Source organism: Dictyostelium discoideum, assembly GCF_000004695.1.
Source record: "Dictyostelium discoideum AX4 chromosome 5 chromosome, whole genome shotgun sequence".
Lineage (NCBI taxonomy): Eukaryota > Evosea > Eumycetozoa > Dictyosteliales > Dictyosteliaceae > Dictyostelium > Dictyostelium discoideum.
Window position 1 is genome coordinate 3,763,699 of NC_007091.3, and position 27,500 is coordinate 3,791,198.

General features: G+C 21.5%; 12 protein-coding genes and 1 pseudogene across 12 annotated transcripts in view; 8 read left to right on the forward strand and 5 right to left on the reverse strand.

The window, feature by feature from the left end:
- Positions 1 to 391: 391 nt before the first annotated feature.
- DDB_G0290241 (hypothetical protein) lies at positions 392 to 1,897 on the forward strand (the record flags this gene model as incomplete). Its single annotated transcript, XM_630726.1, has 1 exon — positions 392 to 1,897. The coding sequence occupies one exon, from the start codon at positions 392 to 394 to the stop codon at positions 1,895 to 1,897; it is 1,506 nt and encodes a 501-aa protein (XP_635818.1).
- Positions 1,898 to 2,764: 867 nt separating this feature from the next.
- DDB_G0290189 (hypothetical protein) lies at positions 2,765 to 3,879 on the forward strand (the record flags this gene model as incomplete). The annotated part of the gene is made up of 3 exons (XM_630727.1): positions 2,765 to 2,823; positions 2,923 to 3,492; positions 3,579 to 3,879. 3 exons carry the CDS (start codon positions 2,765 to 2,767, stop codon positions 3,877 to 3,879), a joined length of 930 nt encoding a protein of 309 aa, XP_635819.1.
- Positions 3,880 to 4,715: 836 nt separating this feature from the next.
- Positions 4,716 to 5,195, reverse strand: DDB_G0290243 (annotated as a pseudogene; the record flags this gene model as incomplete).
- Positions 5,196 to 5,998: 803 nt separating this feature from the next.
- psiC (PA14 domain-containing protein) lies at positions 5,999 to 8,687 on the forward strand (the record flags this gene model as incomplete). Its single annotated transcript, XM_001134513.1, has 13 exons — positions 5,999 to 6,096; positions 6,209 to 6,222; positions 6,353 to 6,622; positions 6,719 to 6,834; positions 6,930 to 6,958; positions 7,046 to 7,171; positions 7,284 to 7,372; positions 7,442 to 7,570; positions 7,640 to 7,674; positions 7,772 to 7,839; positions 7,938 to 7,989; positions 8,067 to 8,120; positions 8,217 to 8,687. The coding sequence occupies 13 exons, from the start codon at positions 5,999 to 6,001 to the stop codon at positions 8,685 to 8,687; spliced, it is 1,551 nt and encodes a 516-aa protein (XP_001134513.1).
- An 81-nt stretch (positions 8,688 to 8,768) lies between these two features.
- On the reverse strand, positions 8,769 to 9,767 carry DDB_G0295739 (hypothetical protein; the record flags this gene model as incomplete). Its single annotated transcript, XM_002649055.1, has 1 exon — positions 8,769 to 9,767. The coding sequence occupies one exon, from the start codon at positions 9,765 to 9,767 to the stop codon at positions 8,769 to 8,771; it is 999 nt and encodes a 332-aa protein (XP_002649101.1).
- A 636-nt stretch (positions 9,768 to 10,403) lies between these two features.
- Positions 10,404 to 10,874, forward strand: DDB_G0290191 (hypothetical protein; the record flags this gene model as incomplete). Its single annotated transcript, XM_630730.1, has 1 exon — positions 10,404 to 10,874. The coding sequence occupies one exon, from the start codon at positions 10,404 to 10,406 to the stop codon at positions 10,872 to 10,874; it is 471 nt and encodes a 156-aa protein (XP_635822.1).
- Positions 10,875 to 11,068: 194 nt separating this feature from the next.
- On the reverse strand, positions 11,069 to 15,252 carry DDB_G0290193 (DENN domain-containing protein; the record flags this gene model as incomplete). Its single annotated transcript, XM_630731.1, has 5 exons — positions 11,069 to 12,824; positions 12,914 to 13,068; positions 13,147 to 13,404; positions 13,504 to 13,617; positions 13,708 to 15,252. The coding sequence occupies 5 exons, from the start codon at positions 15,250 to 15,252 to the stop codon at positions 11,069 to 11,071; spliced, it is 3,828 nt and encodes a 1,275-aa protein (XP_635823.1).
- An 839-nt stretch (positions 15,253 to 16,091) lies between these two features.
- DDB_G0290195 (hypothetical protein) lies at positions 16,092 to 17,222 on the reverse strand (the record flags this gene model as incomplete). The annotated part of the gene is made up of 2 exons (XM_630732.1): positions 16,092 to 16,410; positions 17,209 to 17,222. 2 exons carry the CDS (start codon positions 17,220 to 17,222, stop codon positions 16,092 to 16,094), a joined length of 333 nt encoding a protein of 110 aa, XP_635824.1.
- Positions 17,223 to 17,954: 732 nt separating this feature from the next.
- DDB_G0290197 (calcium-binding EF-hand domain-containing protein) lies at positions 17,955 to 20,005 on the forward strand (the record flags this gene model as incomplete). Its single annotated transcript, XM_630733.1, has 2 exons — positions 17,955 to 18,437; positions 18,524 to 20,005. 2 exons carry the CDS (start codon positions 17,955 to 17,957, stop codon positions 20,003 to 20,005), a joined length of 1,965 nt encoding a protein of 654 aa, XP_635825.1.
- An 84-nt stretch (positions 20,006 to 20,089) lies between these two features.
- DDB_G0290199 (hypothetical protein) lies at positions 20,090 to 20,740 on the reverse strand (the record flags this gene model as incomplete). The annotated part of the gene is made up of 1 exon (XM_630734.1): positions 20,090 to 20,740. One exon carries the CDS (start codon positions 20,738 to 20,740, stop codon positions 20,090 to 20,092), a length of 651 nt encoding a protein of 216 aa, XP_635826.1.
- A 388-nt stretch (positions 20,741 to 21,128) lies between these two features.
- DDB_G0290201 (hypothetical protein) lies at positions 21,129 to 22,762 on the forward strand (the record flags this gene model as incomplete). The annotated part of the gene is made up of 3 exons (XM_630735.1): positions 21,129 to 22,028; positions 22,130 to 22,305; positions 22,372 to 22,762. 3 exons carry the CDS (start codon positions 21,129 to 21,131, stop codon positions 22,760 to 22,762), a joined length of 1,467 nt encoding a protein of 488 aa, XP_635827.1.
- A 334-nt stretch (positions 22,763 to 23,096) lies between these two features.
- DDB_G0290239 (hypothetical protein) lies at positions 23,097 to 24,349 on the forward strand (the record flags this gene model as incomplete). Its single annotated transcript, XM_630736.1, has 3 exons — positions 23,097 to 23,181; positions 23,364 to 23,534; positions 23,676 to 24,349. 3 exons carry the CDS (start codon positions 23,097 to 23,099, stop codon positions 24,347 to 24,349), a joined length of 930 nt encoding a protein of 309 aa, XP_635828.1.
- A 1,314-nt stretch (positions 24,350 to 25,663) lies between these two features.
- Positions 25,664 to 27,500, forward strand: part of DDB_G0290247 (hypothetical protein) — a gene marked incomplete at both ends in the record, with an annotated part of 3,389 nt that continues 1,552 nt past the window's right edge. Inside the window, one exon of the mRNA XM_630737.1 lies at positions 25,664 to 27,285. Coding sequence (XP_635829.1) covers positions 25,664 to 27,285 — 1,622 coding nt within the window. The remainder of the gene's footprint in view (positions 27,286 to 27,500) is intronic.

A 27,500-nucleotide genomic window follows, 5' to 3' on the forward strand; every position in this document is an offset into this window, starting at 1 on the left:
TCAGCCACTTTATTTGTAATTGTAATTGAAATATTAGCAAGAACAATAAATGCAGACAATTCAATAATTGGATTACCAATTTCACCCAATCCACAAATTAAAATCAAAATTTACCCAATTTGCAGACGACTCTACAACATACAACATCAACTACGAACAACAACAACAATCAATCAAACATTTCGATAATTTCTGTGCTTCAACATCATCATCTTTAAATTTTGACAAAAGTGCAATAATAGAAATCAACCCCCACAAAATCACTGATAAACACATAATAAACAACATTCCACAATCAAAAAGAATTCCAATAACCAAAAAAGATCAATCAGAAAGAGTTCTTGGCTATTTCTTTAATCATAATGGTTTACATAGGAAATTACCAGAAACAATGAAAACACTGTTTAAATCATTAGTGCTATGGAAAACTAGTGGTACAACATTAAAAACAAAAACAACCATCATAAACACCTACTCACTATCACCAATAACATATTTATCATACCTTGAAGAATTTACAAAAGATGAAGAAATTCAAATTAATAAATTAATCTCATGGTTTATGAATTCTCCCGCAAATTCTGAATCACCAACTCTCAATACCAATTCCATTGAAAACAACACATCAACCATCCATTCACGTGCAAAAATACCTTTGATGTGTTATGATAGATCATTAAAACCATTAAAAGAAGGTGGTTGGGGTATGTGGAATATACAATTACGTCAAGTTGCTCAAAAGATTTGGATATACAACAGATTCTTACAAATGCATAAATCTGCAAACAATTCAATATACATGATAAGTTGGATGGATCAAATCATCAACAAATCAATCTCTTCTCCATACCTTATAAAAATAAAAAAAGAATGGGAAAACTATGCAACTCAAATTGGACATCTAAAAGATAAAGTTCAAATCCTACAACCAATATTAACAAAAAACCAACCCTCTCAAACATTAAACACAAATAATATTTCACTACCACCAACACTCAAAGAAATCTACTCGACAATACTAAACAATCACCAATGCAAATCAAAAGACTATATTGGCAAGAAATATTCAGATCTACTTCTTACTTCGCACCAACAATCAATACAACTATTATGGAAATACACATACGACCAACTTTTTGTCAAAATTCAAAAATTAAAAGATCCAAAAGGCCGAGATACAATGCAAAGATTCCATGCTAGATGTCTTCCGATTAATCATCTACACAACAAAGTTTGCCCCATTTGCAACAATGAAATGAATAATGATCCCTATGGTCATTTGTTTTTCAATTGTCAGCACACAATCAACTTCATTAACCACGACAAATTAAAATATTTTATATATAAAAATTGCAATGGAAACAAAAACTGGTCACTAACAAAAAACCAAACAACAAAATTATACACACTCATCTATAAACCACAAACAAACAACAAAGCATTTAAACCAGATCCAACTATCAATATTAATTTTCATTTTGCAGAAAACGCACAATATAAAAAATACAGGTTCAACTGGAATTATATAAACACAAATCTTGATCTAGTCAGAACACATGCATATTGGAACATAATCTCATTAGTTATTCACCAAATATGGATATGGTTATGCAAATCATTATTTGACATCAATATAACTCAATCAATTGATAATTGGAACAACCAAATAAACAACACAACACTAGATTATGATATATTAAAATCAAAATGGCACAAGCTAATAAGATTGGAATATTCAAGAACTTTATCAAACTTTAACCAATACTCAATTAAAAACAACCTCACAAAAACTAAAAAAGAAACCCAATGGTCCGAAACCATCAAAAAATTTAAAAAAGAATGGAGCATAAACACAAATGAACCAATTCCAACAATTACACCACCAATTAATTATTAATTACCTAATCTAAAATATAATACTATTTTAAATTCACAAAAACTAAAAAACCTAAAATAAATAAATAAAAATAACATACTAATTGTATACTACAATAGTTTATTTATATCAAAAAAAAAAAAAAATTTTTGCTAAATCTACCTTATTATAGTTCTTGCTACCGATTCATGCAAGTTTCACTAATTTTGCATGTCATTCAAGCATGTATCATTACAAAACATTATTTTTTATTTTTTTTAATTTTTTTTTACAATCCAAAACACATAATTTTTTATTTTTAACAAATAATAACAAAGAAAAAAAAAAAATGACGTCACCCCCATACAAATCCAATACACCTTTTTCGACACCTAAATTTTAATTATTCACATTTATTATTTATAAAAAATAGTTTAATAAAAAAAAAAAAAAAAAGAAAGATAATATTAGGAAATAAAAAAAAAAAGATTATATTAATTATTAAATTTTATTTACCAAGAAAATGATTTTTTTTTTTTATGTCCTTTCATAAATTATTTTTTAAATTTTCAGACTTTTTAATTTTTCGTTTTTAAAATTTATTTTATTTTTTTTGTAGATATTTAATTTCTTGTGTTTATTCAAAATGTCATTGTTGCTAATTTAATAATTTTATTTTGATATTTTTGTTTTTTTAAATTTTTAAACACAACAAAAAGCATCAAAACTCAAAAATGTTCATGATCAAAATAAAATTCTCTGAAAAATGTTTGATTTGTTTTTTTATTTTTTTTTATTTTTTTTTTTTTTAAAAAAAAAAATATCGGTTATAAAAAAAAAAAAAAAAAAAGTTATTTTTGAAAAAGATAAAAATAAAAAGTTTTATTTCTCTTTTCTTTTTATAAAAAAATGGATGAGAGACATACATTAAATGTTCAAATAATTGAAAATGGTGTTGATGGTAGATGGTAAGAAAAATCAAAAAAATTTGGATAAAATCTTTAAATTATATTTTTTAATCATTTTTTAATCATTTTTTTTTTTTCTTTTTTTTTTTTTAATAAAAGGGATAAAAAATTCATTATAATTGAAGGATCTGAAATTAGAGTAAAAGAAAATAGAGATAGTTTAATGATTTCTTTTTCAATAAAATTAAATCATGTGGAAGTTTTACCAAATTATGGTGAAAGTTATGTTACAGTTACATCTGAAGAGAATAGTGGTGGTGGTGATGTAGAAATGCAAACCAAAAGTAATACAGTTATAAGATTAAAACCATTATTTTCGCCAACTCCAATTATATATGCATTTGAATTAAAATCTCAAACTGAATATGATCGTTGGGTTTCATTTATTCAAAATAGTAAAATAATACAAGAACCAAAGGAAGAAGAAGAAATTAATTATAAATCTCCTTCATCTTATAATGAAGAACCAAAATCTTACAATACTCATCATGGTGGTAAAGGATGGAGACACACTTTAAAAAAAATTGCTCAAAAAACTGGATTAGTATTAGGATTTTTAGTTTATACAGTTTTATTAGCTGCATTATTTGGAGCAATGTGGATTTATTATGTTGGTCCAATTGTAACGATTGATGAAATGGAAACAACATGTTATATTAATTCTAGTGAGTAATGTATCAAAAAAAAAAAAAAAATTATTTTATTTTATTTATTTTATACTAATAATTATTTTTATTTATTAATAAAAAAAATAGATGGGGATATATAACCAAAGGATATTATAGTGTTGATTTTAATGTTACATATCAAATTGAATCTGGTGAAATATTAAATAATATGATGATTCAATATTGTAAAGGTTTTTTATGTACAGTTGGATTGGATGCCCAATATCAAGTTTCAACAAATAATACATGTTATTATGATAATAAGGATACAAATTATGTTTACTTTTTCTTATATCCAATGATTGATTATAGATTAACAATTACATTTGGTATATGTGGTTCATTATTTGGAGTTTGGATAATTTTCTTAATTATTGTGTATGTGTAAATCATTAAATGTATTATTTATTTATTTAAAATCATACTAATATTATATATTTAATTTTTAGAATTTATGTACTTTATAAACATTTTAATAAAAAATAAATTAAAAATAAAAATAAATTTGGAATATCAAAAAAAAAAAAAAAAAAAAAAAGTTTCTAAACATTTTTGTTTTTAAAAATAAAATTTTTTAACTCTCAAAGAAGTTATAATTTTTTTATTTTTAATTTTAATTATTATTAAAAATTTTAAATTTGAATCCAATCATTTATTAATTTATAAAACTAAAAAAAAAAAAAAAAAAAATTAAAAACAAATTTTATAAATAAATATATATCTAAAACATTTAATGTTGTATGTTTGGCCAAACATATAATTACCAATCCAATTGCACAAACCCATCAACTTGTAAAACAAAAAAAGTTTTTTCTATTTTGAAGATTCAAAATTACTATCAAAACTATCCTATTGAGAACTCAAATATTTAATTGCATTAACAGTCAAGATCCAGGAATTTCATTTGGTCATTTCATTTCCAAATCAAATGAGAAAAAAATGATGTTTTCAGATAGTTACAAATTTCAACATATGCTCTTGCATTTCTTTCAACTCAACCTATTTTAATTATAAAAATTATTTTAATTCTGTAGGAATGATAAATTGATATTTATATATATATATCTTATAGGTATACCCTCAGGCTTCCACAATTTGAAAATCTTCTTTTTTTCGAATGTTATTTCAATAAAAAAGGAAATTTTACCCTTTTTCAAAGATATTTTGTTTTTTTTTTTTTTTTTTTTAGTTAAAATAGTATACTAAATTAAATTTATTAATTTAAAAACATTTTCTATGAACAATTGATGGATCAGATTAATCATATTCTTCTTTAGAAATCCACATTTGTTGGAAAGTTGAGAGTGGATTTCAAAAGAAGAATATGTTGAAATCTTATAGAACGTTACGTTCTGGTGGAGCAATGATTTTAATTTTCATTGTTGATGGTGCTAAAGCAGTTAATTCTTTATTCATACGATCTGCAATACCTGGGAACATAGTTGTACCACCTGATAAGACTACATTACCACATAAATCTTTACGAATATCAACATCACATTTCATGATTGAATTGTTGGTGGTTTCATGAATACCAGCTGATTCCATACCTAAGAATGATGGTTTAAAGAGAGCTTCTGGACAACGGAAACGTTCATTACCAATGGTGATAACTTGACCATCTGGTAATTCATATGATTTCTCCAATGCTGATGATGAATTTAATAAATAATCATTTTTAAAAAAAAAAAATCTTTTTTTCATATAAAATCTAAACCAAAAAAGTAATTTAAAGGAAAAAATTGGTTCTGATTTTTTTTTTTTTTTTTTTTTTTGCTTTTAATTTTTAATTAACAAAAAAAATAATTTTCTTTAAAAATAAAAAATAAAAAAAAAAAAAAAAAAAAAAAAAGATATAATCCCATATGAAACTACCTATTTTAATATTTTTTCTCAAATTTTCCAAAAAAAAAAAAATAAAAAAAAAAAAATTATTTAAAACTTGATAATATTCTTTTTCATCATAAAAAATGTTTAACACATAAAAATAAGTTTTTACATTGTGGTTACTTTTTTTTCGATAGACATTGTAGGTTTGGTGGCAAAAAAAAAAAAAAAAAAAAAAAAAAATTATTTTAAAATTATCAAAAATTAAAATAAAAATAAGGAATTTGTAAATAGAAATACCCCATTTTGTTTTGAAAAATGATTTTTTTGTTGATGTAATTAAATTTAAGTTATTTTACAATCATTGTCAAAAACTGAAAATTTAATATGTGAAATATGAAAAAAAAAAAAAAATAAAATAAAATAAAATGGGGTTTACCATGAAATTTGTAAACATGTATTTTAATTATTTATTAAATTTAACAAATAATTTTTTTTTTACAATAATGTAATATTATTATTATTATTTTTTTTTTTGTGAAGTATTTTTAAAATTTTTTATTTATTATTTTATTTTAATCATTATATTATTAATTTTTTTTTTTTTTTTTTTTCTTAACATTTTACTATTGTTTTTTTTAACCAAACCTCCAAAAAAAAAAAAAAATATCGTTTAGGAAATGAAAATTTTAATATTATCATTTTTCTTAATTTTAGGAATAAATTTAGTATTTTGTCAAAGTTCTATTTCTTTAAGTGCCACTATTTATGATCAAAGGTAAATTTAATTTTTTTTTTTTTTTTTTTTTTTTATAAAACATTTAATTATTCTTTTTAAAAGTTTTTAATTTTAATTAATTTTATTTTATTTTACTAATATATTTTGAAAGTCCTGCACGTAATCGTATGTAATTTTTTTATTAGTTTTTTTATAAAACTTTTTTTTAAAAAACATATTTATTTTTAAAATTAAATAATAATAATAATAAAAATAATAATAAAATTAATAATATTTAAAATTTTAATAATAATAGCTGATTTCGAAATACCAAATGCTCCAAATGCTGTAGTTAAGAATATGGTTCTAAGTACTTTAGGTGCTGATAAAACTCCAACCTATTGTTGTGGTGATAATGGTGTTTATTATAATGGTCAATTTGATATTCATAGCCAATCCACATTTGATTCCTGGTTCCATGAAATTGAAGGTATCAGTTATGCCGTTCCATACGAATTAGTTTTAATTGAATCGAAAGACGAACCAGGAATTTATGTATATACCTCTAGTTCTTTCTTCCCAATTGGTAATTAATTTAATTTATATTTTAAAATTTTTTTATTTAAATAATATTTTTTATTATTATTATTATTAATATTATTATTTTCCATATAATCCATAGATGGTAAAGGTTTTGATAATAAAACATTATACCCAGATGAAATCACCTATAATGGTCACAACTACCATTTTTGTATGAAAATTCATAGTAGTTTTACCTATCATGGTGGTGAATATGTATGTATTTATATTTTTTAAAACCTTTTATTTTATTTTACTAAAAACTATTTTTTTTTTTTTTTTTTTTTTTTTTTTTTTATTATTTATAATAGTTCACATTCGCTGGTGATGATGATGTATGGTATGAATTTAAAAATATATTGTTATTGTATAATTTGTAAAAAAAAAAAAAAAACAAAATTTTAATTATTTATCAAATAAAAATAAGGGTATACTTTGATAATAACCTTTTAATAGATTTAGGTGGTTTACATACAAGTGCATCTGAAACAGTTTACTTAGATAACCTAGGTCTCACTATTGGACAATCATTCCCATTTGATTTCTTTTACTGGTAATTTATTTAATATTGATATTAATTTTTTAAAAAATATAATCCAATTAATACTTATTAATCTATAAAAATTATACCAATAATTAAAAAATTATAACAATTTAAACTAAAGTGAAAGACATACATATGAATCTAATTTAAATATTATTACAAACTTGAATTTAACATGTATTGAATATGACGCATGTGGAGTTTGTCTTGGTAAATATTTTTTTTAAAAAAAAAAAAAAAAAAAAAAAAAACTAAACCTTACAATTAAATTAAATTAAGGTAAAAATGATACGTGTTGCTTTGTAAATAAATGTGAAACCATTAATAGATGTTTAGAAGCTGACTGTAATGAAGGAACCAATTTCCAATGTGATTACCATATAAAGAATTGTAGTGATGGTGATATTTGTGAGTATTTTTTTTATTTTTATAACAAAAAATTCTTTTTCTAACCTTAAAATTTCCCACATAAAACAGGTTCAACTGATGGTTGTGATATTGGTTTTGGATGTGTAAGTTGATTTTAATTTTTCTTTATTATAAACAAAAAAGATTAAATTTTTTTTTTTTTTTTTTTTTTTTTTCTTCTTCTCTTTCTCTCCTCTAAAGATTAATTTACCTATAAACTGTGATGATGGAAATTATTGTACTAAAGATTATTGTGATCCAACATATGGGTTTGTATTTAATATTATTATATTCATTTATTAATTTAAACACAATTCAATATTTATTAGCTCTCTCCCCTTTTTTTTTTTTTTTTAAAAAAAAATAGATGTTTACATATCGAAACTGCAAATTGCACTGAATGTTTAGAAACAGGTTGTGTAAGTTTAATTATATTTTTAAATAACATTTTGGTTTATAAAATATTTATTAATTAAACTATCATAATTTTCTATAGATAACTGTTCTCCCATGTTTCCCAGTAACATGTGACAGTTTAAATAGTAGCCACGTAAGTATTAATTTAATTTATTTTAGTTTTAAAAACCATTTTTTATAGTTATAATAAAATAATATTAACTAAATAATTATATTGATTTTTAAATAGTGTGTTGCTAGTGCTATGAATTGCTCAGATAACGATCCATGTACATCAACAGAATGCGTTAATGGAGAATGTACATATGAGTGGATTTGTGGATCAGAAGATTCATCATCTGGTGTTGTAGATTCATCATCTGGTGTTGTAGATTCATCATCTGATGTTATTGATTCTTCAGATATTATTATTGATTCTTCATCCGATATCCCAATACCAACACTATCACCTTCCCCTCAACCATCACGTTTCCCAACTGATACACCAACTAATACACCAATGCCACCAACCCGTCCTCCAACTCCAACTGAAGATCCAAAGATCTATGAAGATCCAGAAGATTTAGATAAAGATTGTTTACATTGTAAAGATTTAGGTTGCATACTAACTGGTAAAAGTTGTGGTTACTTAAAAAATGAAAAATACGAAAAATCAAATTGTAAAGAGAATTGTTGTTCACATACTCCAACTTGTTTTTAAATTTTCAATTTAATTTTAAAAAATAAAAAAATAAATAAATAAAAATAAAATTAAAAAAATAAAAAAATTATAATATTTTTTTTATTTATTTTCTTTTTCTTTTTCTAATTGTTCTCTTTCTTCATTTTCAAAATTATCAGTCATTTTTTTACAAAATAAATACATTGGACTATCAGGTTTATCAGCCAATTCAATGACAGCAGCTTTACAAAAACGTATATAGAGTTGTCTACGAATTTCAATCATACGATCAAGTGCATTACGATCTACTTTTTCACCAATTGTTGGTTCATAACCTTGTAAGAGTAAGTCAATGTATTGTTTTGGATTTGCCAATGGAACTGGACCACCCATACCAAATTTCTCTAAAGAAACTACACCCCAAATTGGAGCACTCAAGTCATATAGTAACCAAGACTCTTGTAATTGATCCCAATCAAACATAGATGGCATACCTATGGAAGCATCCCAATGATAATTACTTGGATTAACATCACCATGAATGATAGTAAATTGATTTGGATCCTTTGAACTCTCAATATCTAATTGATTAACTGGTACACCTTTTAATACACCACTATGTAATGTTTGCCAATGACGTGCTTTCTTTGACATCTCTGGATACTCTTTGACAAATGAACGAGTGAGTTTATGAAGTTCACCAAACCAACGACCTAAACCAATTGCCATTTCTTGATTTTCTAACCATTTCCATTCAACATAATTAATTGATTCACCAGTTGCATATTTAAATAAACAAATGATTAAATCATCAATCACTACCATACCTTCACCATCAACAAGGTTTGCTATGGTTGGACATACTGGTAATTTATTATCATTTAAATAATTCAATAATTTAACTTCCAATTTGGTTGATTCAATTCTTTCCTTCTTTGGATCTGGTGTAACACGAAGAATAAAATTCTCAGACTCTTTGGTAATTTCATTGATTTTACTAACTAAAAATGTATGATTTTGTGATGATTTTAAACATTTACCTAATTCAACACCCCAATATTTAAGTGCAATTGATTTAAGTTTATCATTATCCACTTCAATTTTTTCGAATAATCCCATTTTTTTTTTTTTTTTTGTTTTTTTTTTTTTTTTTGAGTTTTTTTTTTTTGAGTTTTTTTTATCAAAAAATAATTATAAAAAACTTATTATTTTGGTATAAGAAAAAAAAAAATTGTTTTACAAAAACAAAAAAAATTTTTTACTTTTTTTTTTTTTTGTTTGACATTCTTTGATTTTTAGCAGATTAAAAAAAAAAAAAAAAAAAATTTTTTTTTAAACCTTAACTTAAAAACAAATACAAAATCCTGGAACCAAAAAAAAAAAAAACCGATCATACCCCAAAAAACAAACGTTATTTCGGAAGTTCATCTCAAAAACTAAAAAAAAAATTATTAATATTCCCAAAAAAATAAAAAACAAAATATTAATAATTAATTCACCCACTCCACACAAATAAAATTAATTTAATTGAAAAAAAAAAAAAAAAAAAAAAAAAAAAAAAAAAAAAAAAAAAAAAAAAAAACAATAATAATAAAAAAAAAAAATAAAATAAAATGTAATCCAATGTGTTTGGTGGGAACATTGTTTGAAAGAATTAAAAAAAAAAAATAATAATAATAATAATAATAATAATAATAATAATAATAATAATAATAATAATATTAAATTAATTATCATAATAATTATAATTATAAAATGCATAAAATTATTTATTTATATTATAGAATTGATAGAAATTTATTTCAATTAAGAATTTTAGAGAATGAATATGGTATGTTATTTAAACAAAAAGCTCATGATAATAAAGATGTTTTAATTGATGCATCAGGTCATTGCTTTGTAATGCCAATTAAAATGGGAAATAAACCACCAAGATGGTTTACAATTTGTTCGTTGGAACATAAAACTTTTAAATCGGTAGAGTTGAATAATTTATCACCAAATTGTTTCGAAGTTATGCATATTGGCCATGAAGATTTAAATGATCCACAAGTTAATGAAAAAGGTGCTTCGAAATTCAAAGAACATACTTTACACATCTACAGATCAAATCAAACTGATAATGCTTATCAAGAAATGATCTTTAAAGATTTTTTTTCAAATTCTTCAAATGATTATCAAGTTCAATTTAATAATTATTTTGGTATAATTGGAAAAGAAGAATAACCAAAAATAAAAAAATAAAAAAAATAAAAAAATAAAAAAATACAATAATTATTTTTTATAGAATAATAGATAGATATAATTTATCTTTTTTTTTTTTATTTCTTATTTCTAATTTTCTTTTTTTTTTTTTTTTTTTTACTTATGGTGATATTGTTTTTTTATTTTTTTATTTTTTTTTTTTATTTATTTTTTTTTTAAGATCTTGGACTATTTGTACTTGAAGTATTATTAGGTTGTGGAGATAATATTGGAGAAGATATTGGGGACATACCATTTAATGGAGTTGATGGCATTGAATTACCAACACAAGATAAATAATTTTTTGGTGATACACTTTCACCACCACTACTACTAACTTCTAAACTATTTAAACTATTTGAACTATTTGAACTATTTTGTTTAGATATTTGAATTGGAGGTGAAGTTTTTGTATTGTTGTTATTATTATTTAAAGCTGTTTGTAAATTATTTGAAGAACTATTTAAACTATTATTTGATTTTGAAGAACCAAAATCAAATAAAGAAAAACCAGGTTTAATTGATTTCTTTAGAATATTCTTTTCAACTTGATCGGTTACAGAACGACTTCTACGATGACCAAACTCTAATTTCTTTTTACGTAACTCTGAAATCGAAGAGAGACCACCCCATAACGAAGAGATACCTCCACCACTAAGATTGGCTTTACTTGGACTAGTTGCCAATGCTTCCATCTCTAATTTCTTTTTTGATTCTTTTAATTCATTAATTTGAACTTCAGAATCACGAAGTTGTTTTTTAATTGAACTCATATCGACTTTTGTATTATCTTTCTTTGCCATCTTTTGGTATTCAATTAATACCTCTTTTGATTTCTCTTCCATTAAAATCAATGATTCCAATTTCTCCAATGTTCTAATACTAGTTTTATGACGTTCTTGAATTGATAACATCAATTTAACCGCATTCACTGTAAACAATTGAGTATAAAAGAAACCTTTAAAAAATTCTTGATATTTCTTTGGTAAACATTCTGTAATATCCTTTATATTATTTTGATCCTCTAAAAAGTGAATACTTTGCCTATTTAATAATTCAATACTTGAAACTGCATCAATTGTAAAATTTTCCATATTAATTATTGGTATATTATTATTATTATTATTATTATTATTATTATTATTATTATTATTATTATTATTATTATTATTATTATTATTATTATTATTATTATCTTGTGATTGAACTCGTGGTGACGCTATTATTTCTTTTTCATTTACATTATTATTATTATTATCTACATTAATATTATTATTGTCATTATTAAGACTACTATTATTATTATTATCATTATTGTCATTATTAGTATCACTATTATTATTATTATTACTATCATTCTCATTACTATTACTATTATTTATTTCTTTATTCAAACTATCTTCTATATTTTCTACATTTAATTCTTCTTGTTGTTGTTGTTGTTGTTGTTGTTGTTGTTGTTGTTGTTGTTGTTGTTGTTGTTGTTGTTGTTGTTGTTGTTGTTTTTGAATATACAAATTATTTATACAAGTAATTACACCAGTACTAATTTGATCGATTAACCAAGTTTGATACTCTCTAAAAGTTGTTGTAATACTTTGAGTGAATCTATGTTTTAAATGATCTATTGGAATTTGATTCTTTAGATCATTCATTTCTTTTTTATGAACTGTTAATGTATCACGTAACTTTTTTTTACCGGGTAATTTCGGTGGTGTCAATGTTGATGGTGGATAAATTAATTTCTTTTGATCAATATCAACTATTAAGTAATCTCTTTTATCATCCATTAATTCCGGTCCAACCTCTTCACATTGATATCCAATTATATATGGAAATGGTGCATCAATTGATTCAATTAATGATTCTGGTAATATTGGTATAAAACAACATTGCCAAACAAATGGTTTAAGTAATGGTATAAATGAAAATCTATACAAAAATTAAAATAAAATAAATATCATACTAATAACAATAATAATAATAATAATAATAATGATAATAATAATAATAAAACTTACACTAAAGCAGAAACATTTCCAAGATTTTTTGAAACTACTAAAACTGATCTTTCTAATAATATCCAACAATAAATATTTAAAATATCTTCTACTGATAATGATTCAAATGTTGGATGTAATGACCAATCTGCAATTAATCTATCTTCTGATCCAAGCTAATAATAAAAATCAATTATTAATAATCAATAATCTATATATATTCCTGATATATATAAGTAAGTATATATACATACAGGACAATGATAATCAGTTTTATAATTATGACAGGGTGCTTTAAATTGAACTTTTTCTTTTACACCTTCCATACTAATATTATAATATAAATTTAAAAGATCAGCAGTTGATGAACCATTATTTTGTGGGTCAGTTGATTGACTAAGTGAAAATAACATTAACATTCTTTCACCCTCTAATATTGAATGTAACATTTGAAAGTGTAATTGAAAAAATGGAAATCTTGTTAAAAAACAATAAACTCTTGGTGCTATAAACTATAAAAAAATTTAAAAATTAAAAATTAAAAATTAAAAATTAATTATTTTTTTTTTTTTTTTTCTTCTTATCTTTTCTTTATATATTAATTTACTTACATCATATTGATTTCTATTTAATGATTTTCTTTTTTCACCTTTAACTAATGGTTCCTCAGTTTGATATTTTGGTTGATTTAATGGTGATTTTTCATCTATAAAACCTGGTAATGTCTTTTTTTTAAAAAAAAAAAAAAAAAAAAAAAAATATATTATTAATATTTTAAAATATTTATATTTATATTTATATAAATAAATACTTACAGAAACTTCTTCATCTTTTTTAATACAAACACCATAATAAAGAGTATTTAAAGAAGTTATTAAAAATACAAATGAATGAGAAGGATTTAATAAATTTGAAAGACTTGAAAATGAAACTTGATTCAATGAAGAAGAAGAGTATGATCTAGCGGATGATCTTGAAACAACTCCACCATTTGGGAAACAGAATTGTTCAATCATATCATTTGGTAATTTAGTTTGTTCAGGTGGTGGATATTGATAGATGATTTGTGGTTTATGAGTTTGTATTTCATCATGTTGTGTCGATTTCAATTGAATGGTCGATGGTAATCCAACTACAAGGAAATGATCGAATATTTTACCTAATCTCGTTGGACTAATACCACCAACCAATTGACTTGTACTACCACTACCACTACCACCTCCACCTCCACTAAATTTATTGTTATTATTTAAATCGAATAATTTATCATCACTTGTACCCAGTATATTGACATCACCATCTAATAAAACTTTTTCACCTTTTGCTTTTGATTCTGCAAATAAACCCAATGTAATTATATCTGGATCAACTTTATAGTTATTATTACTACTACCATTACTTTGAATTCTATTATTATAATCAATATTTGTACTATATGTTTTATTATTATAATTTATTGTTGGTGATGATGTTAATGTTGCTGTTGTTGTTGACATTGATAATGTATTTTTTGTTGGTGTTGTAATATTAGTTTTTGTAGTGGTAGTGGTAGTAGTAGTAGTAGTAGAAGAAGAAGTAGTAGTATTTGAAGCTATTGGGGGTGATGTTTGTGGTGATGATGTTGTAGTGACAGATGATTGTGGTGGTGTAACTTTTTGCATTGATGACAATGTTTGTAAATTTGGTGATGATCTACTTAATGCTGATCTACTATCTAAATTTGAAAAACCAGATTTCATTGGTGGTGTTGGTAATGGTTTTGGAATTGGTTTTGGTATTGATGATAGTCTTGGTGATACCATTTCATTACCATTGGTAGTATTATTATGATTATTATTATTTAAAATAGTTCCACTACTTGTAATAATACTATTATTATTATTATTGTTGTTGTTGCTGTTGTTGGTAATATTATTGGAAGAGGATAGTACTGGAGATGATGGTAATGATGATGAACCAAATCTAATAAATTCTAATGCTTTTGTTAATGTACTACTTCTGGAATCAACATCGGCTATAGATTTTTTACTAATTTCAACTGTATTAGTGGTAGCTTCGGATGTAGTAATAGGTGTAGATTCGGAAATATTTGATTTAGTGTCTGGTGTGGATATAGTATTGGTATTGGTATCGATAGTAGTAGTAGTATTATTATTATTGTCGGGTATAATTATATTATTTTGACTTTTATTTAGTAATGGTGGTGATGGTGGAATAATATTTATAACTATACCCTCATCTTTAAAACTATTACTATTACTATTATTGTTAATGTTATTATCATTATTATTATTATCGCTAGTAGTATCTTTTGTTAATGGTGAGTTTTGTTCTGTATTATTTGTTTCATTTTCGCTCATTCTTTATTTTATTTTTTTTTTTTTTTTTTTTTTTTCCTGAATCCTATTTCCTCTTTTTATTTTCTTAACATGTATGAATATATATATATATATATATATTTTTTTTTTTGTTTTTTTTTTTACAATAATATGCAGGAAAAAATAAATAAATAAATAAATAATAAAAATAATAAATAAATAAATAAATAAAATAAAATAAATATAAAAAGTGTAACTTATATAATATATATGTGTCAAGTGATTTTTAAAAAAAAAAAAAAATAAAAAAAAAAACTAATAAAAAAAAAATAAAAATAAAAATAAAAATAAAAAAAAAAAAAATGATTTTTTTTTTTTTTTTTATTTTCTGATTTTTTAAACTGATTTTTCTCCAAAGTGCGCTCTAGAGAAATCTAATAATTATATATTTTAATTTTTATTATTTCTTTGCTCTTTTTTTTTGCTCTTTTTTTTTTTTTATTTGTTTGGTTTAAATTTTAAAAATAAAATAAACTAAAATAAAAGATAAAAGAATAAAAGAAAATAAAAAATAACAATTTAAAAAGGAAAATTTTTTTGTTTTTTTTTTTTTTTTTTTTTTTTTTTTTTTTTTGATTGGAAATTTTATTTTATAATAATTTGCGGGGTGTGCAAATTTCAATTTTAAAAATAAATTTTAATTTTATTTTTTTTATTTTTTTTTTTTTTTTTTTGATAAGTTATTTTTATTGTTCCTTGCCAAAAATATTTTTTATTATAAATAGTGGAGGTGGTATTTTATTATTAAATTAAAGGTGGTTTGTTTTTGTGGTCCTATTATTTTTTTATTTTTTATTTTTTATTATTATTATTTTTATTTTTTATTTTTTATTTTTATTATTATTACAACAATATTTAAAATTAATTAAATTTGGAGATTTGAGGGTATTTGATATCTCTTCATTCAAATCAGTGATTTCAAATTTTTTTAAAATAGAATCAATAAAGTGGACAGACTTTTCCAATACCTCTTCAACTGTTCCCATTTCATCATCAGAGAGGTCATCAAAGGTTGCATTACTTAATTTATCAATTAAACTTTTTCTGAATAAACGACTTCTTTTTTCAACTTCATTATGTTTTTGTCTTTTTTCAACAATAAGATTTTTTTCAACTTTTTTGGATAAAGATTGGGTTTTCCTAGATTTAAAAAAAAAAAAAAAGTTAATTCTAATTCTTACATTTTTGAATTTATTTAAATAGTTTTGATTACTAAAAGTTAAAAAAAAAAAATTAATTCTAATTCTTACATTTTTGAATTTATTTGAATAGTTTTAATTACTAAAAGTGTTTAGTAAAAAAAAAAAAAAAAACATCTCGCTTTTATACATTTATACTGACACTAAAAAAAAAAAAAAATTTAAAAGAGTGACACTTTTTTTTTTTTTTTTTTTTTTTTTTTAAGTGTATGACACTGATGAAAATAAAAATATCTGAAACCTATAAATATTTTCAAGGAAATTAAAAAATAAATTAAAAAATATTTTTTAAAATTTCATTCTCTTCTTTAAGGGTTTCATTATCAATAATTAATTTTTAGTTATCCACTTGGGATTTCGTTTTCAGTCTTTAACCTTTGGTTTTTTCCTTTAAATTTTTCATTATTTTAATATCAATTTTTCTTTTTTTTTTTCATTTTTTTGTCAGTGTAATAATTTTTGCTTGAAAATGGAATACATCTCGTTTTATTTCTATTGAAATATTTGAAATTTACACCCTCATTTCTATAATAATTTGAAATAAATGAATTTGTCTCGTTGTGAGTGGTTTAAAAAAATCCAATAAGACTTGAGCTGGAATACTTTCACTTGTCCTTGCATTATAGTCGTAAATCTCTTTGAATTTCTAAATATTTTACAAATTAATTAATATAATATTTTAATATATATAAATATTTCAATATATATATATAAATATTAACACTACAATTATTCTCACATTAAAAAACTCATTTTTATAATCCTTTTTTTTTTAAATCTTTAAATTGCTCCATAATAAAGTTGTAATTAATAATTTTTTTATAATACCCATATATTTTGGACATATAAAAAAAAATAAAATAAACTAAAAGAAAATAAAATTTTAAAAAATAAAAAAAAGTATTTTTTTTGATTTAAATTCAAAAAAAAAAAAAAAAAAAAAAAAAAAAAAAAAAAAACCAACTGCCAATATTTAATTAATGTTTTTAGTAATATTCAATTTTCGCAATCTTTAACAAAAAGAAAAAAAGAAAAAAAATAAAAAATAAAATGTAAATTATAATATTCCGAATTCTCATTCAACTCTGAAAAAATTTTGTTTATCGTTCCACCATAATGTTTCTTGTAATTTTTTTAAAAAAAAAAAAAAAAAAAAGCGATTGCACCACAATTTTTAACAATATCATGATCACAAAAATGGCCAAAATATGAAAAATTAAAAAAAAAAAAAAAAAATTAATTAATATTATAGGAAGGAAAAAAATATCTTTTAAATTTTTTTTTTTTATTTTAAAAACAATAAATATATATTTTTTTTTTTTTTTTATTTTATTTTTTTTTTTTTTATTATTATTATAAAAACAATTAATATATTTTTTATCTATTGTTTATTTTATTATATTTTTTATTACATTTTTCTTTTTTTTTTTTATTTCATTATTACAATTTGATAATAAAAAAAAAAAAAAAAAAAAAAAAAAAAAGATGCAAAAATTTATAAGCAAAGAAGCATCAAAATTAGTGATTAATTCAAATATAAACTATTTGAAATTACTATCAAATAAATCAAATAATGAAAAATCATTTTTTTTACCAAATATTTTATTCTCTAATAATAATAAAAATATAACTAATATAAATTTCAATAGTAATGAAAATAATAATAATGAAAATAATAATGAAAATAATAATGATAATAATAATGAAAATGATAGTGATAAAAATAAATATAAAAATTTTTTAACATATGGTGGTATTACAGCAACAATTCTTGCAATATCAACTGGTGCTATTGTTAGTGAAGAAAGACCAAATGATAATAATCAAATTCCCCAACTTCAATTACCAAAAGATCCAAATAATAAAAGAGAAAGAATCATTGTTTTAGGTACTGGTTGGGCATCACTTTCATTCATTCAAGAAATTGATTTAAATAAATATGAAATTGTTGTAGTTTCACCAAGAAATGTAATATTATTATTAAATTTTAAAAATTTAAAAATTATTATTATTATTATTTATACTAATATATTTATATATTTTTTTTAAAAAAGTACTTTTTATTTACACCAATGTTAACAGAAGCAACAGTTGGATCAGTTGAAGTTAGAAGTATAATTGAACCAATTAGAAGAGTATTATCAAGATTAACTAGTAGACCAACCACTTACATTGAAGCTGAATGTACAAATATTGATTACGTTAATAATTGTATTGAAATTGAAACTCATGATGGTAGTGAAGCAAAAGCAAAGATTCAATATGATAGATTGGTAGTTGCAGTTGGATCAGTACCACAATGTTTTGGTACAAAAGGTGTTGAAGAACATTGTATCTATTTAAAGGAGGCAATGGATGCACATAAGATTAGACAAAAGATAATGGACTGTTTTGAAAGAGCAAACTTTCCAGGAACTTCAGAAGAGGAAAAAAAGAGACTATTATCATTTTTAGTTGTAGGTGGTGGTCCGACATCCATCGAGGGTTCATCAGCACTTTATGATTACATTAAAGAGGATCTAAGTAAAATGTTTCCACATTTATCAAAATATCCAAAGATTACATTGGTTCAATCTGCAGATCATCTTTTAAATACATTTGATTTAAAGATTTCAAATTATACCGAGAAACAATTTGAAAGAATTGGTATTGAAGTTTTAACAAATACACGTGCAGTTGAAGTTAAAAAAGATCATTTAGTAGTTTTAAAGAAAGCTCATGCTCGTCCACCTGGTGAACCAATAAACGCAACAGAGAAACCAAGCAAGGGGCCAGAGGTTTCAATTCCAACAGAGATCCCATTTGGTATGTGTATTTGGAGTACTGGTGTTGGTCCAAGAAAAATCACACAAAAACTTTGTGACTCTATTGAATCACAAAAGAATAACAGAGCAATTACCACCGATTCAACTCTTAAAGTATTGGGTATACCAAATGGCAATGTTTACGCTGCAGGTGATTGTTCAACAATTTCTCAAACTTTACTAATGAATAGAATTAACGAAATCTTTAAAGAGGCAGATACAAACAATGACAATCAATTATCGTTTGAAGAGATTCAAGTTTTATTCAAAAAACATGCTACCGATTACCCACAACTTTCACCTTACTCAAAAGGTTTTGCTGAATTTTTCAATGAATATGATATCAATAAAGATGGGTTCCTTCAATTGAATGAATTTAAAAGATTAATGGAAAAAGTGGATTCTAATTTAACTGCATTACCATCAACTGCTCAATGTGCTTCACAACAAGCTAAATACTTGGCTGAAACTTTAAATGATCAATATGGTAAAGATCCTTCAACTTTTCAACCACACAATTTCTCTTATAAACATTTAGGTAGTTTCGCTTACATTGGAAGTCATACTGCCATAGCTGATATCCCTCAAACTTTTACTGGTGGTGGTTTTGGTGTTTGGTGGATGTGGAAAGCAGTTTATTTAAAGAAACAATTTAGTTTAAAAAATAAATTTTTAGTTTCAATTGATTGGGTTAAAACAACTTTATTTGGTAGAGATATTTCAAGAATTTAAAAAATAATAATAATAATAAATAAATTTTTAAAAATTGTAGTTTAATTAAATTTTAATATATTACATTTTTTTTTTTTATTTTTTTTATTTTAATTTTAATTTTAAAAATGTTACATCATTTGAATTTGGATTATAATAATAAGGATCAAATTCAATGAAACCAAAACTTTTATAAATTGAAATTGCTGTTGTTAAGGTTTTCAATGTATCCAATACCATATAATCATAGTTTTGTTCTTTTGCATCATTAATTAATCTTTCAACTAATAATTTACCAATTTTTAATCCTCTAAATTCTGATTTTACAAAAAGTCTTTTCATTTCACATATTTTCTGTTGTTGTTGTTGTTGTTGTTGTTGTTGTTGTTGTTGTTGTTGTTGTTGTTGTTGTTGTTGTTGTTGTTGTTGTTGTTGTTGTTGTTGTTGTTGTTGTTGTTGTTGTTCTTTTTTAATTATAATTGTTGAGGTTTCATCATGATCTACTTGTTGATTATTTTTATTTTCATTAATTTCTATATTAATTTTTCTTAAACCAACACAACCAGCTAATGATTCATCACTATATGCTATATATAATCTACCATCATTCTCAATTGAATATTTACCAGGTAGTGAATTAAATTCTTCTGAAAAATTTTGAAATGATAAATCAATATTTAACCATTCGACATATTCTTTAAATAATATTTTAACTTGGTCAACTTTTTCGTAGGCTTCAACTATTTTTACCACCATTTTTTAATTTTTACTTTTTTTTTTTTATTTTTCCAAACACAACCACAAAGAAAAAAAGTAGAGTTGAATAATAAAAAAAAGTTGTCAAACAAAAAAAAAGTGAATAAAAAAAAAAAAAAATTCGTTTCTAAAGAAAAAAAAAAAATTAAAAAAAATTAAAAAAATAAAAATTAAAAACCTTAACACAAAACAAAGAAATCAAAATAATGAAATTTATTAAATATCTATTTATAAAAATAAAAATCTGAAAAAATTCAAAAATGTAATTTAAATGTCATCAAAACATTTATTTTTTTTTTTTTTTTCTTCATCCCAACCCTTTTTTTTTTTTTTCATAATTTTTTTTTTTTTTTTTTAAATCAACCAATGAACTTTTTATTTATTAATAATGGGTGATACAAATAATAGCAATAATAACAATGAAAACCATACAAATAATAGCAATACTTATTTATCACAAATTTATAAATCAATAAACAATTATTTTTTCAATAGCAATAATAATAAAAATCAAAATGAGAATTTAAATAATAAAGATAGTGCATCTAATAATTTTAATGACCATAATGAAAATATAACAAGTTCAAATGCAACATCTAATTCTTCATCAATTTTAGATCATGATAATGTCGGTTTAATTAGTAATATAAAAAGTATAATAAAAGATGATAAAAGTGTAACAAGTAATAGCTATAATCTAAAACCATTGGGAAATTATGAATTAGATGAAGATATAATTAGAAAACAAGCTGGTACTTCAAATGATACTACTAATACTACTAATACTTCTAATTCTACTTCTACTTCTTCATCTTCATCTTCTCATAGTAGTAGTAGTGGAGTTAGTGGTATAATTAATAATGTTAGTAATACTATAACAAATACAATAGTTAATGCTGCAAATAATGTATTAGAAGAAGCTGAACAACAAGAACAACAAGAACAACAAAATCAATCAAATAATGATAATAATGTTCAAAGTAAAACTCAAACTATTAAATCATTAATTAAATCAAAACAAAAAGAAACAGCAACTAAAATTAAACAAATCAATGATGTTATGAATGATGAAACATTGGATGAAGATACAATCATTACAAAAACAATAGATATTTTAGGTAAAAAAAGATTTTATGAAATTTTATTTTTATTAGGTAGTGCAAGTATAATATCATTTGCATTAAGAACTATGTATTTTGGTAAAACCATTAGAGCTATTGAAATTCCTGATGGTAATTTAACAACATTAATAGTTAGATCAAATAGTGTAAAAAGATTAAAAAAAACTGTATTTATTTTTATAAAAAAAATATATATAAATTTATACCCCTCCCTTCTCTTATCATTATTATTAACATTTTTTTTTATTTATTTTTTTTTTATTTATAGATATTACAAAATCAACCACCAATTTATCCAGGTGTTGAATTAAGTGATGAAGATATTAAAGCAAGTGCATTTATTGATCCACATTTTACAGAACCAATAGTGTCAAATAAAGACGTTAGAAGATTAGAAGATGGTGGATATTTATTATGGACAAAGAGTGATTTTGAAATTCCAAGGTAAGAATTATTAATTAATTAATAAAAGTATTATAATTATGATACTAATAAATAATTTATATATAGAACTGCAGTTGGATTAAAATCATTAATGAAAGATAAAGATTTATTAAATGAACATATAAAAAATGCAGAGGTTGATAAATTAATTAGATTAATTTCATTATTTGGTCCATCATTAATACTTAAACCACCTTCAACTTTAAAATTATTATTATTGAAATACCAATTCATTACACCAACTGAACAAGATAGAATTATAATGGATACTACTGAACCATTGTCAATTAAAGAACGTGATGAATTAATCTCTATTGTTATCTCAAACTCAAATGATCGTGAACAAATTTTTAATCTTTATCATAAATATCATAATGATGTTATTCAATTTAAACAAAATTTAAAAAAGTGGATAAAAACAAAACTATCATTATCCACAAACCAATCACCTATTTAAAAAAAAAACTAAAAATAATAATAAAATTATTTGGGAATAAAAAAAAAAAAAAAAAGATCAAATTATGAATGGCACAAGACCCTCAATTCTTTAAGACTTTTTTTATTTATTTTTTATTATTTTACTTTTTTTTTTTTTTTTTTTTTTCATTTCTCAAGAGTTTTTGATTAAAAAAAAAATTGAAAGAATCAAGATTGATCTTCTTTCAGTGCCAAGAAATTTCTAGTTTTTCAAAAAAAAAAAAAAATTAAAAAAAAATCAAAAAAAAAAAAAATTAGTTTTTTGAAAGAGAATCTTTGTCAACTCAAATACTCAATCTTTATTAAATAAAATTATGTTTTTAAATAAGAAGAAATATAAAATAATAAATATTCCAATTTCTTTATTAATAGTTTTTTTGATTCTAATTTCATTTTTTTGTATGTTTATTATTCTACAAAATTAATTAATTTTTTTTTTTTTTGTTTTTTTTTTTTTTTTATTCTACCTAGTACTCATAATAAAAAAAAAAAAAAAAAAAAAAAATTAAAACAAATAGAAATAATAAATATATTAATATATTTTAACCAATTTTTTTTTTTTTTTTAAATTATTTTAAAAGGTCCTTGGGAAATTATAAAAAATAAAAATAATAGTGGTGATATGATAACATTTAATATTAGATATCTTTTTAGTTTTTTCGGTTCAAATAATATAACATATAGTCCAGGACTATCATCAAGTACAGTTTGTTTATTTGGAATTTTAACAATTATTTTACAATTTATAAACTGTTTATATTATTTAAAAAATAGAATTGATTTTATAAAAAGGGATTTTTTTAATATTTATTTTAATAAATTATTTTTGAAAATTTTTATAAAATCCATTTCTTTTATTTCAAGTTTAATTATTAGTTTATCACTATTTATAGTTTGGGTGGATTTTAAAATAAATGCTTGTTTACCACCTGCATTTAATAATTGTCGATCAGTTTTTATTTATGATGAATTTTCAAATCCTAATTTTTTATCTTTTTTATTTTATAATTCAATTACAACTTCACCATCAGTAGGATTTAAATTAACAGTTTTTTCAAATATTATTTCAATTTTATTATTCCTATTTACACTTTTTTTTAATAATAATCAAGAAAAAAATAATAATAGAGATAAAAATAATAATTTTAAAAAATTTAGTAGAAAAAGATCAAGAATTTTAAAAAGAAAAAAGAAAAATAATGGAATGGATCAAATAACAAGAAAATCAAAATCAAAAATAAAAATAAAAACAACAACAATTTCTTTACCAAAAAATGAAAATATAAATGAAAATCAAACTATTATTAATATAAACAAAAATGAAGATAACAAAGGTGATAAAGATAAGAATAAGAATTTTGAAGATTTTGCTGGTGATGAATATATTTCAGAAGAAACTTTGTTAATTAAAAATAAAAATAATGAAAGAGAAAATGAGGGATGTGGAGAGAATGAAGCTAGCTGTGAAAGTGGAGAGAGTTATACATTTGATAGCAATGAAATTTGGGAAAATGAATCTTCTGGTGATAACGATAGTAATTTTGAAATACAAATAAATACCATATAATTATTATAAAACAATAATAATAATAATAATAATAATAATAATAATAATAATAATAATAATAATAATAATAATAATAATAATAATAATAATAATAATAATAATAATAATAATAATAATAATAATGTAAATCAAAATTTGATAATATGTATAATAAATATCAAACATTTTAATATTGTCCAAATTATCTATATCAGCCCTATATATATGGGGTCTAAGATAATCTATAGTTTTTTTTTTTTTTTTTTTTTTTTTTTTTTTTTAAAAACAAAGTTATTTATATAACATGTAAATAATCTTTTTTTAATACAAAAAAAAAAATAAAATAAAAAAAAAAAAAAAAAAAAAAAAATTAAAGAGTTTTTTAATATTCACAGTTATCCCGTACTATCTATTTTTTTAAAAAAAAAGAAGATAATTGATAAAAAACTAAAAAAAATATACTTTTTGGATAAATTATTTTTTTTAACAGATAATTTCAAAAAATGATTTTTTTTTTTTTTTTTTTTTTTTTGTGGTTAAATTTGAGAAAATGTTGAAATTGTTGAGAATAAAAAGTTGAAAAAAAGTTGAAACTTTTAAAAGATTGGTGAGGTTGATATGGTCGAGACGAATTATGATTTATTTTTTTTTTTTTTTTTTTTTTTTTTTTTTTTTTTTTTTTTTTTTTTATTACATTGACAAATATCATCATTTATTATAAAAATAAATAAAAAATTTTAAAATAAAAAAAAAACATAATAAAAAAAATCGAAAGTGTTAATGTTTTTGATTGTCCATAACACCTAACGAAATTTCGTTAGATGCTCTCAAATTTTCTGGTAAAATAAAATATTTCAAGAAAAAAAAAATAAAAAAAAAAAAATAAAAATAAAAAAAAAATAAAAATAAAAAAAAAATTTTCAAACGGAACTATTTTGTATTACACCATACACCAAAATAACCTTTTTTATAAAGCAAAAGGGTCAGATGATATATAAATATGTTTATTGAAGTTTTAAAAAAAATAAATAATGGAGCATATAAAATAATACATATTATTCTTTCTTTAATTATCATTGGTTCAATTTCTATTTCATTTTTTTGTATGTTGACAACAGGATGTTGAAAGTGCTAAAAGTGTTAAAAGTGCTAAAAAATATGAAATAAAAAAAAAAATAAAAAAAATCAATTAACTAATTTTTTTTATTTAATCTAGGTTCGTGGGAAACAATTGAATTTAAGATTACTGGTAATGGAGTTAGAATTGACGATAGATATCTTTTTAGTTCATTGGAATCTAGAAATGTGAATTACAGTCCAGGTTTTTCATCGGTAATGGTTTGGTTATTTGGGATTTTAGCATCAATTTTACAGGTTTTACTTTGCATTTATTTATTTAAAGAGAGATTCTATTATATTAAAAAGAACTTTTTAGAGATTTATTATGAAAAATCATTAAACAAATTTATAAAAATCATATCATTCATTTCAGCTTTATCAATTAGTTTTTCACTCATCATAATTTGGATTGATTTTAATGTTGATATTTGCTGTGAATCCAATGAATGCACACAACTTTCAATTTCAGATAAATTTATTGATTATTCTTTTTTCTTTACTACAAGTGAAGCTACTACTTCACCATCCTCTGGATTTAAATTAACAATTCTCTCAAATATAATCTCATTTATATTATTATTTTATATTATTTTCTTTATTGATTCTCAAATTAAAAATAATGAAAATCAAAAATTTGAAGGCAAAATAAAAAGAAAAAGTAATCATAAATCAAATAAAAAGAAAAAAAAAACGACAACAACAATTTCTATATCCAATAATTCTAGTGATACTGATAACCAAATTATTAATAATAACAATAATTATAATAATCATAATAATAATAATAATAATAATAATAATAATAATAATAATAATAATAATAATAATAATAATAATAATAATAATAATAATAATAATAATAATAATAATAATAGTAATAATATCAATATTAATAAAAATATAAATAATAATAAATATCAATCCATTATTAATATGGAACAAAATGATAGTGAGGACGAAGAAGAAGAAGATGAAGAAGATGAAGAAGATGAAGAAACTCACTTGATTGTAAAAAAAAATGATGAAGACGAAGATGGAGGTGGTGGTGAAAATGAAGGAGGTAGTGAAAGCCAATGGGAAACCGGAAATGATAAAAATGATAATAATAATAATAATAATAATAATGGTAATGAATATTCTGGAAATGAATACTCTGATAATGGTAGTAATTATGGAATACAAATGAATACTTTCAACAACAACTTTAATAATAATATTATCAATAATAAAAATAAAAATAATAATAATAATAACAATAATAATAATAGTAATAATAATAACAATAATAACAATAATAATAATAATAATAATAATTATAATAATGATATTAATAACAATTTTAATAATGAGAATAATATAAATAGTAATATAAATAGTAATAATAATATAAATAATAATAATATAAATAATAATAATAATAATAATAATAATAATAATAATAATAATAATAATAATAATAATAATAATAATAATAATAATAATAATAATAATAATAATAATAATAATAATAATAATAATAATAATAATAATAATATAAATATAAATATAAATAATAACAATAATAATAATAATAATATTAATAATAATAATAATATAAAAAATAATATAAATAATAATAATGTGGATATTATTAATAATACTATTATTAATAAAAATAATAATAATATTATTTTAGATAATTTAAACAACAAAAATCATAATAATAAATTCACCAAAACAAATCCTTTTAGTGTAAATAGAAATTCAAATAATCAAAAAGTTGACAAATATAAAGAGGCTCAATTTGAAATTTTAAACAATTTATTAAATGGAGGTTGTTCTGTTGAAGGTGAAATTTTGTAAGAGAAATTAAAAGGAAAAAAAAAAAAAACATGAAAATATTGCCACCAAAAATTATTTTTTTTTTATTTATTTTTTTATTTTTTTTTTTTTTGGTCGAATCAGAATTCCTTAAAACCAAGAATTTTTGTCAAAAAAAAAAAAAAAAATTAATTAAAAAATGAAAAAAAAATTCTATTTTTTCAACCCATTGCCAAATGTGAAAATCTACCAT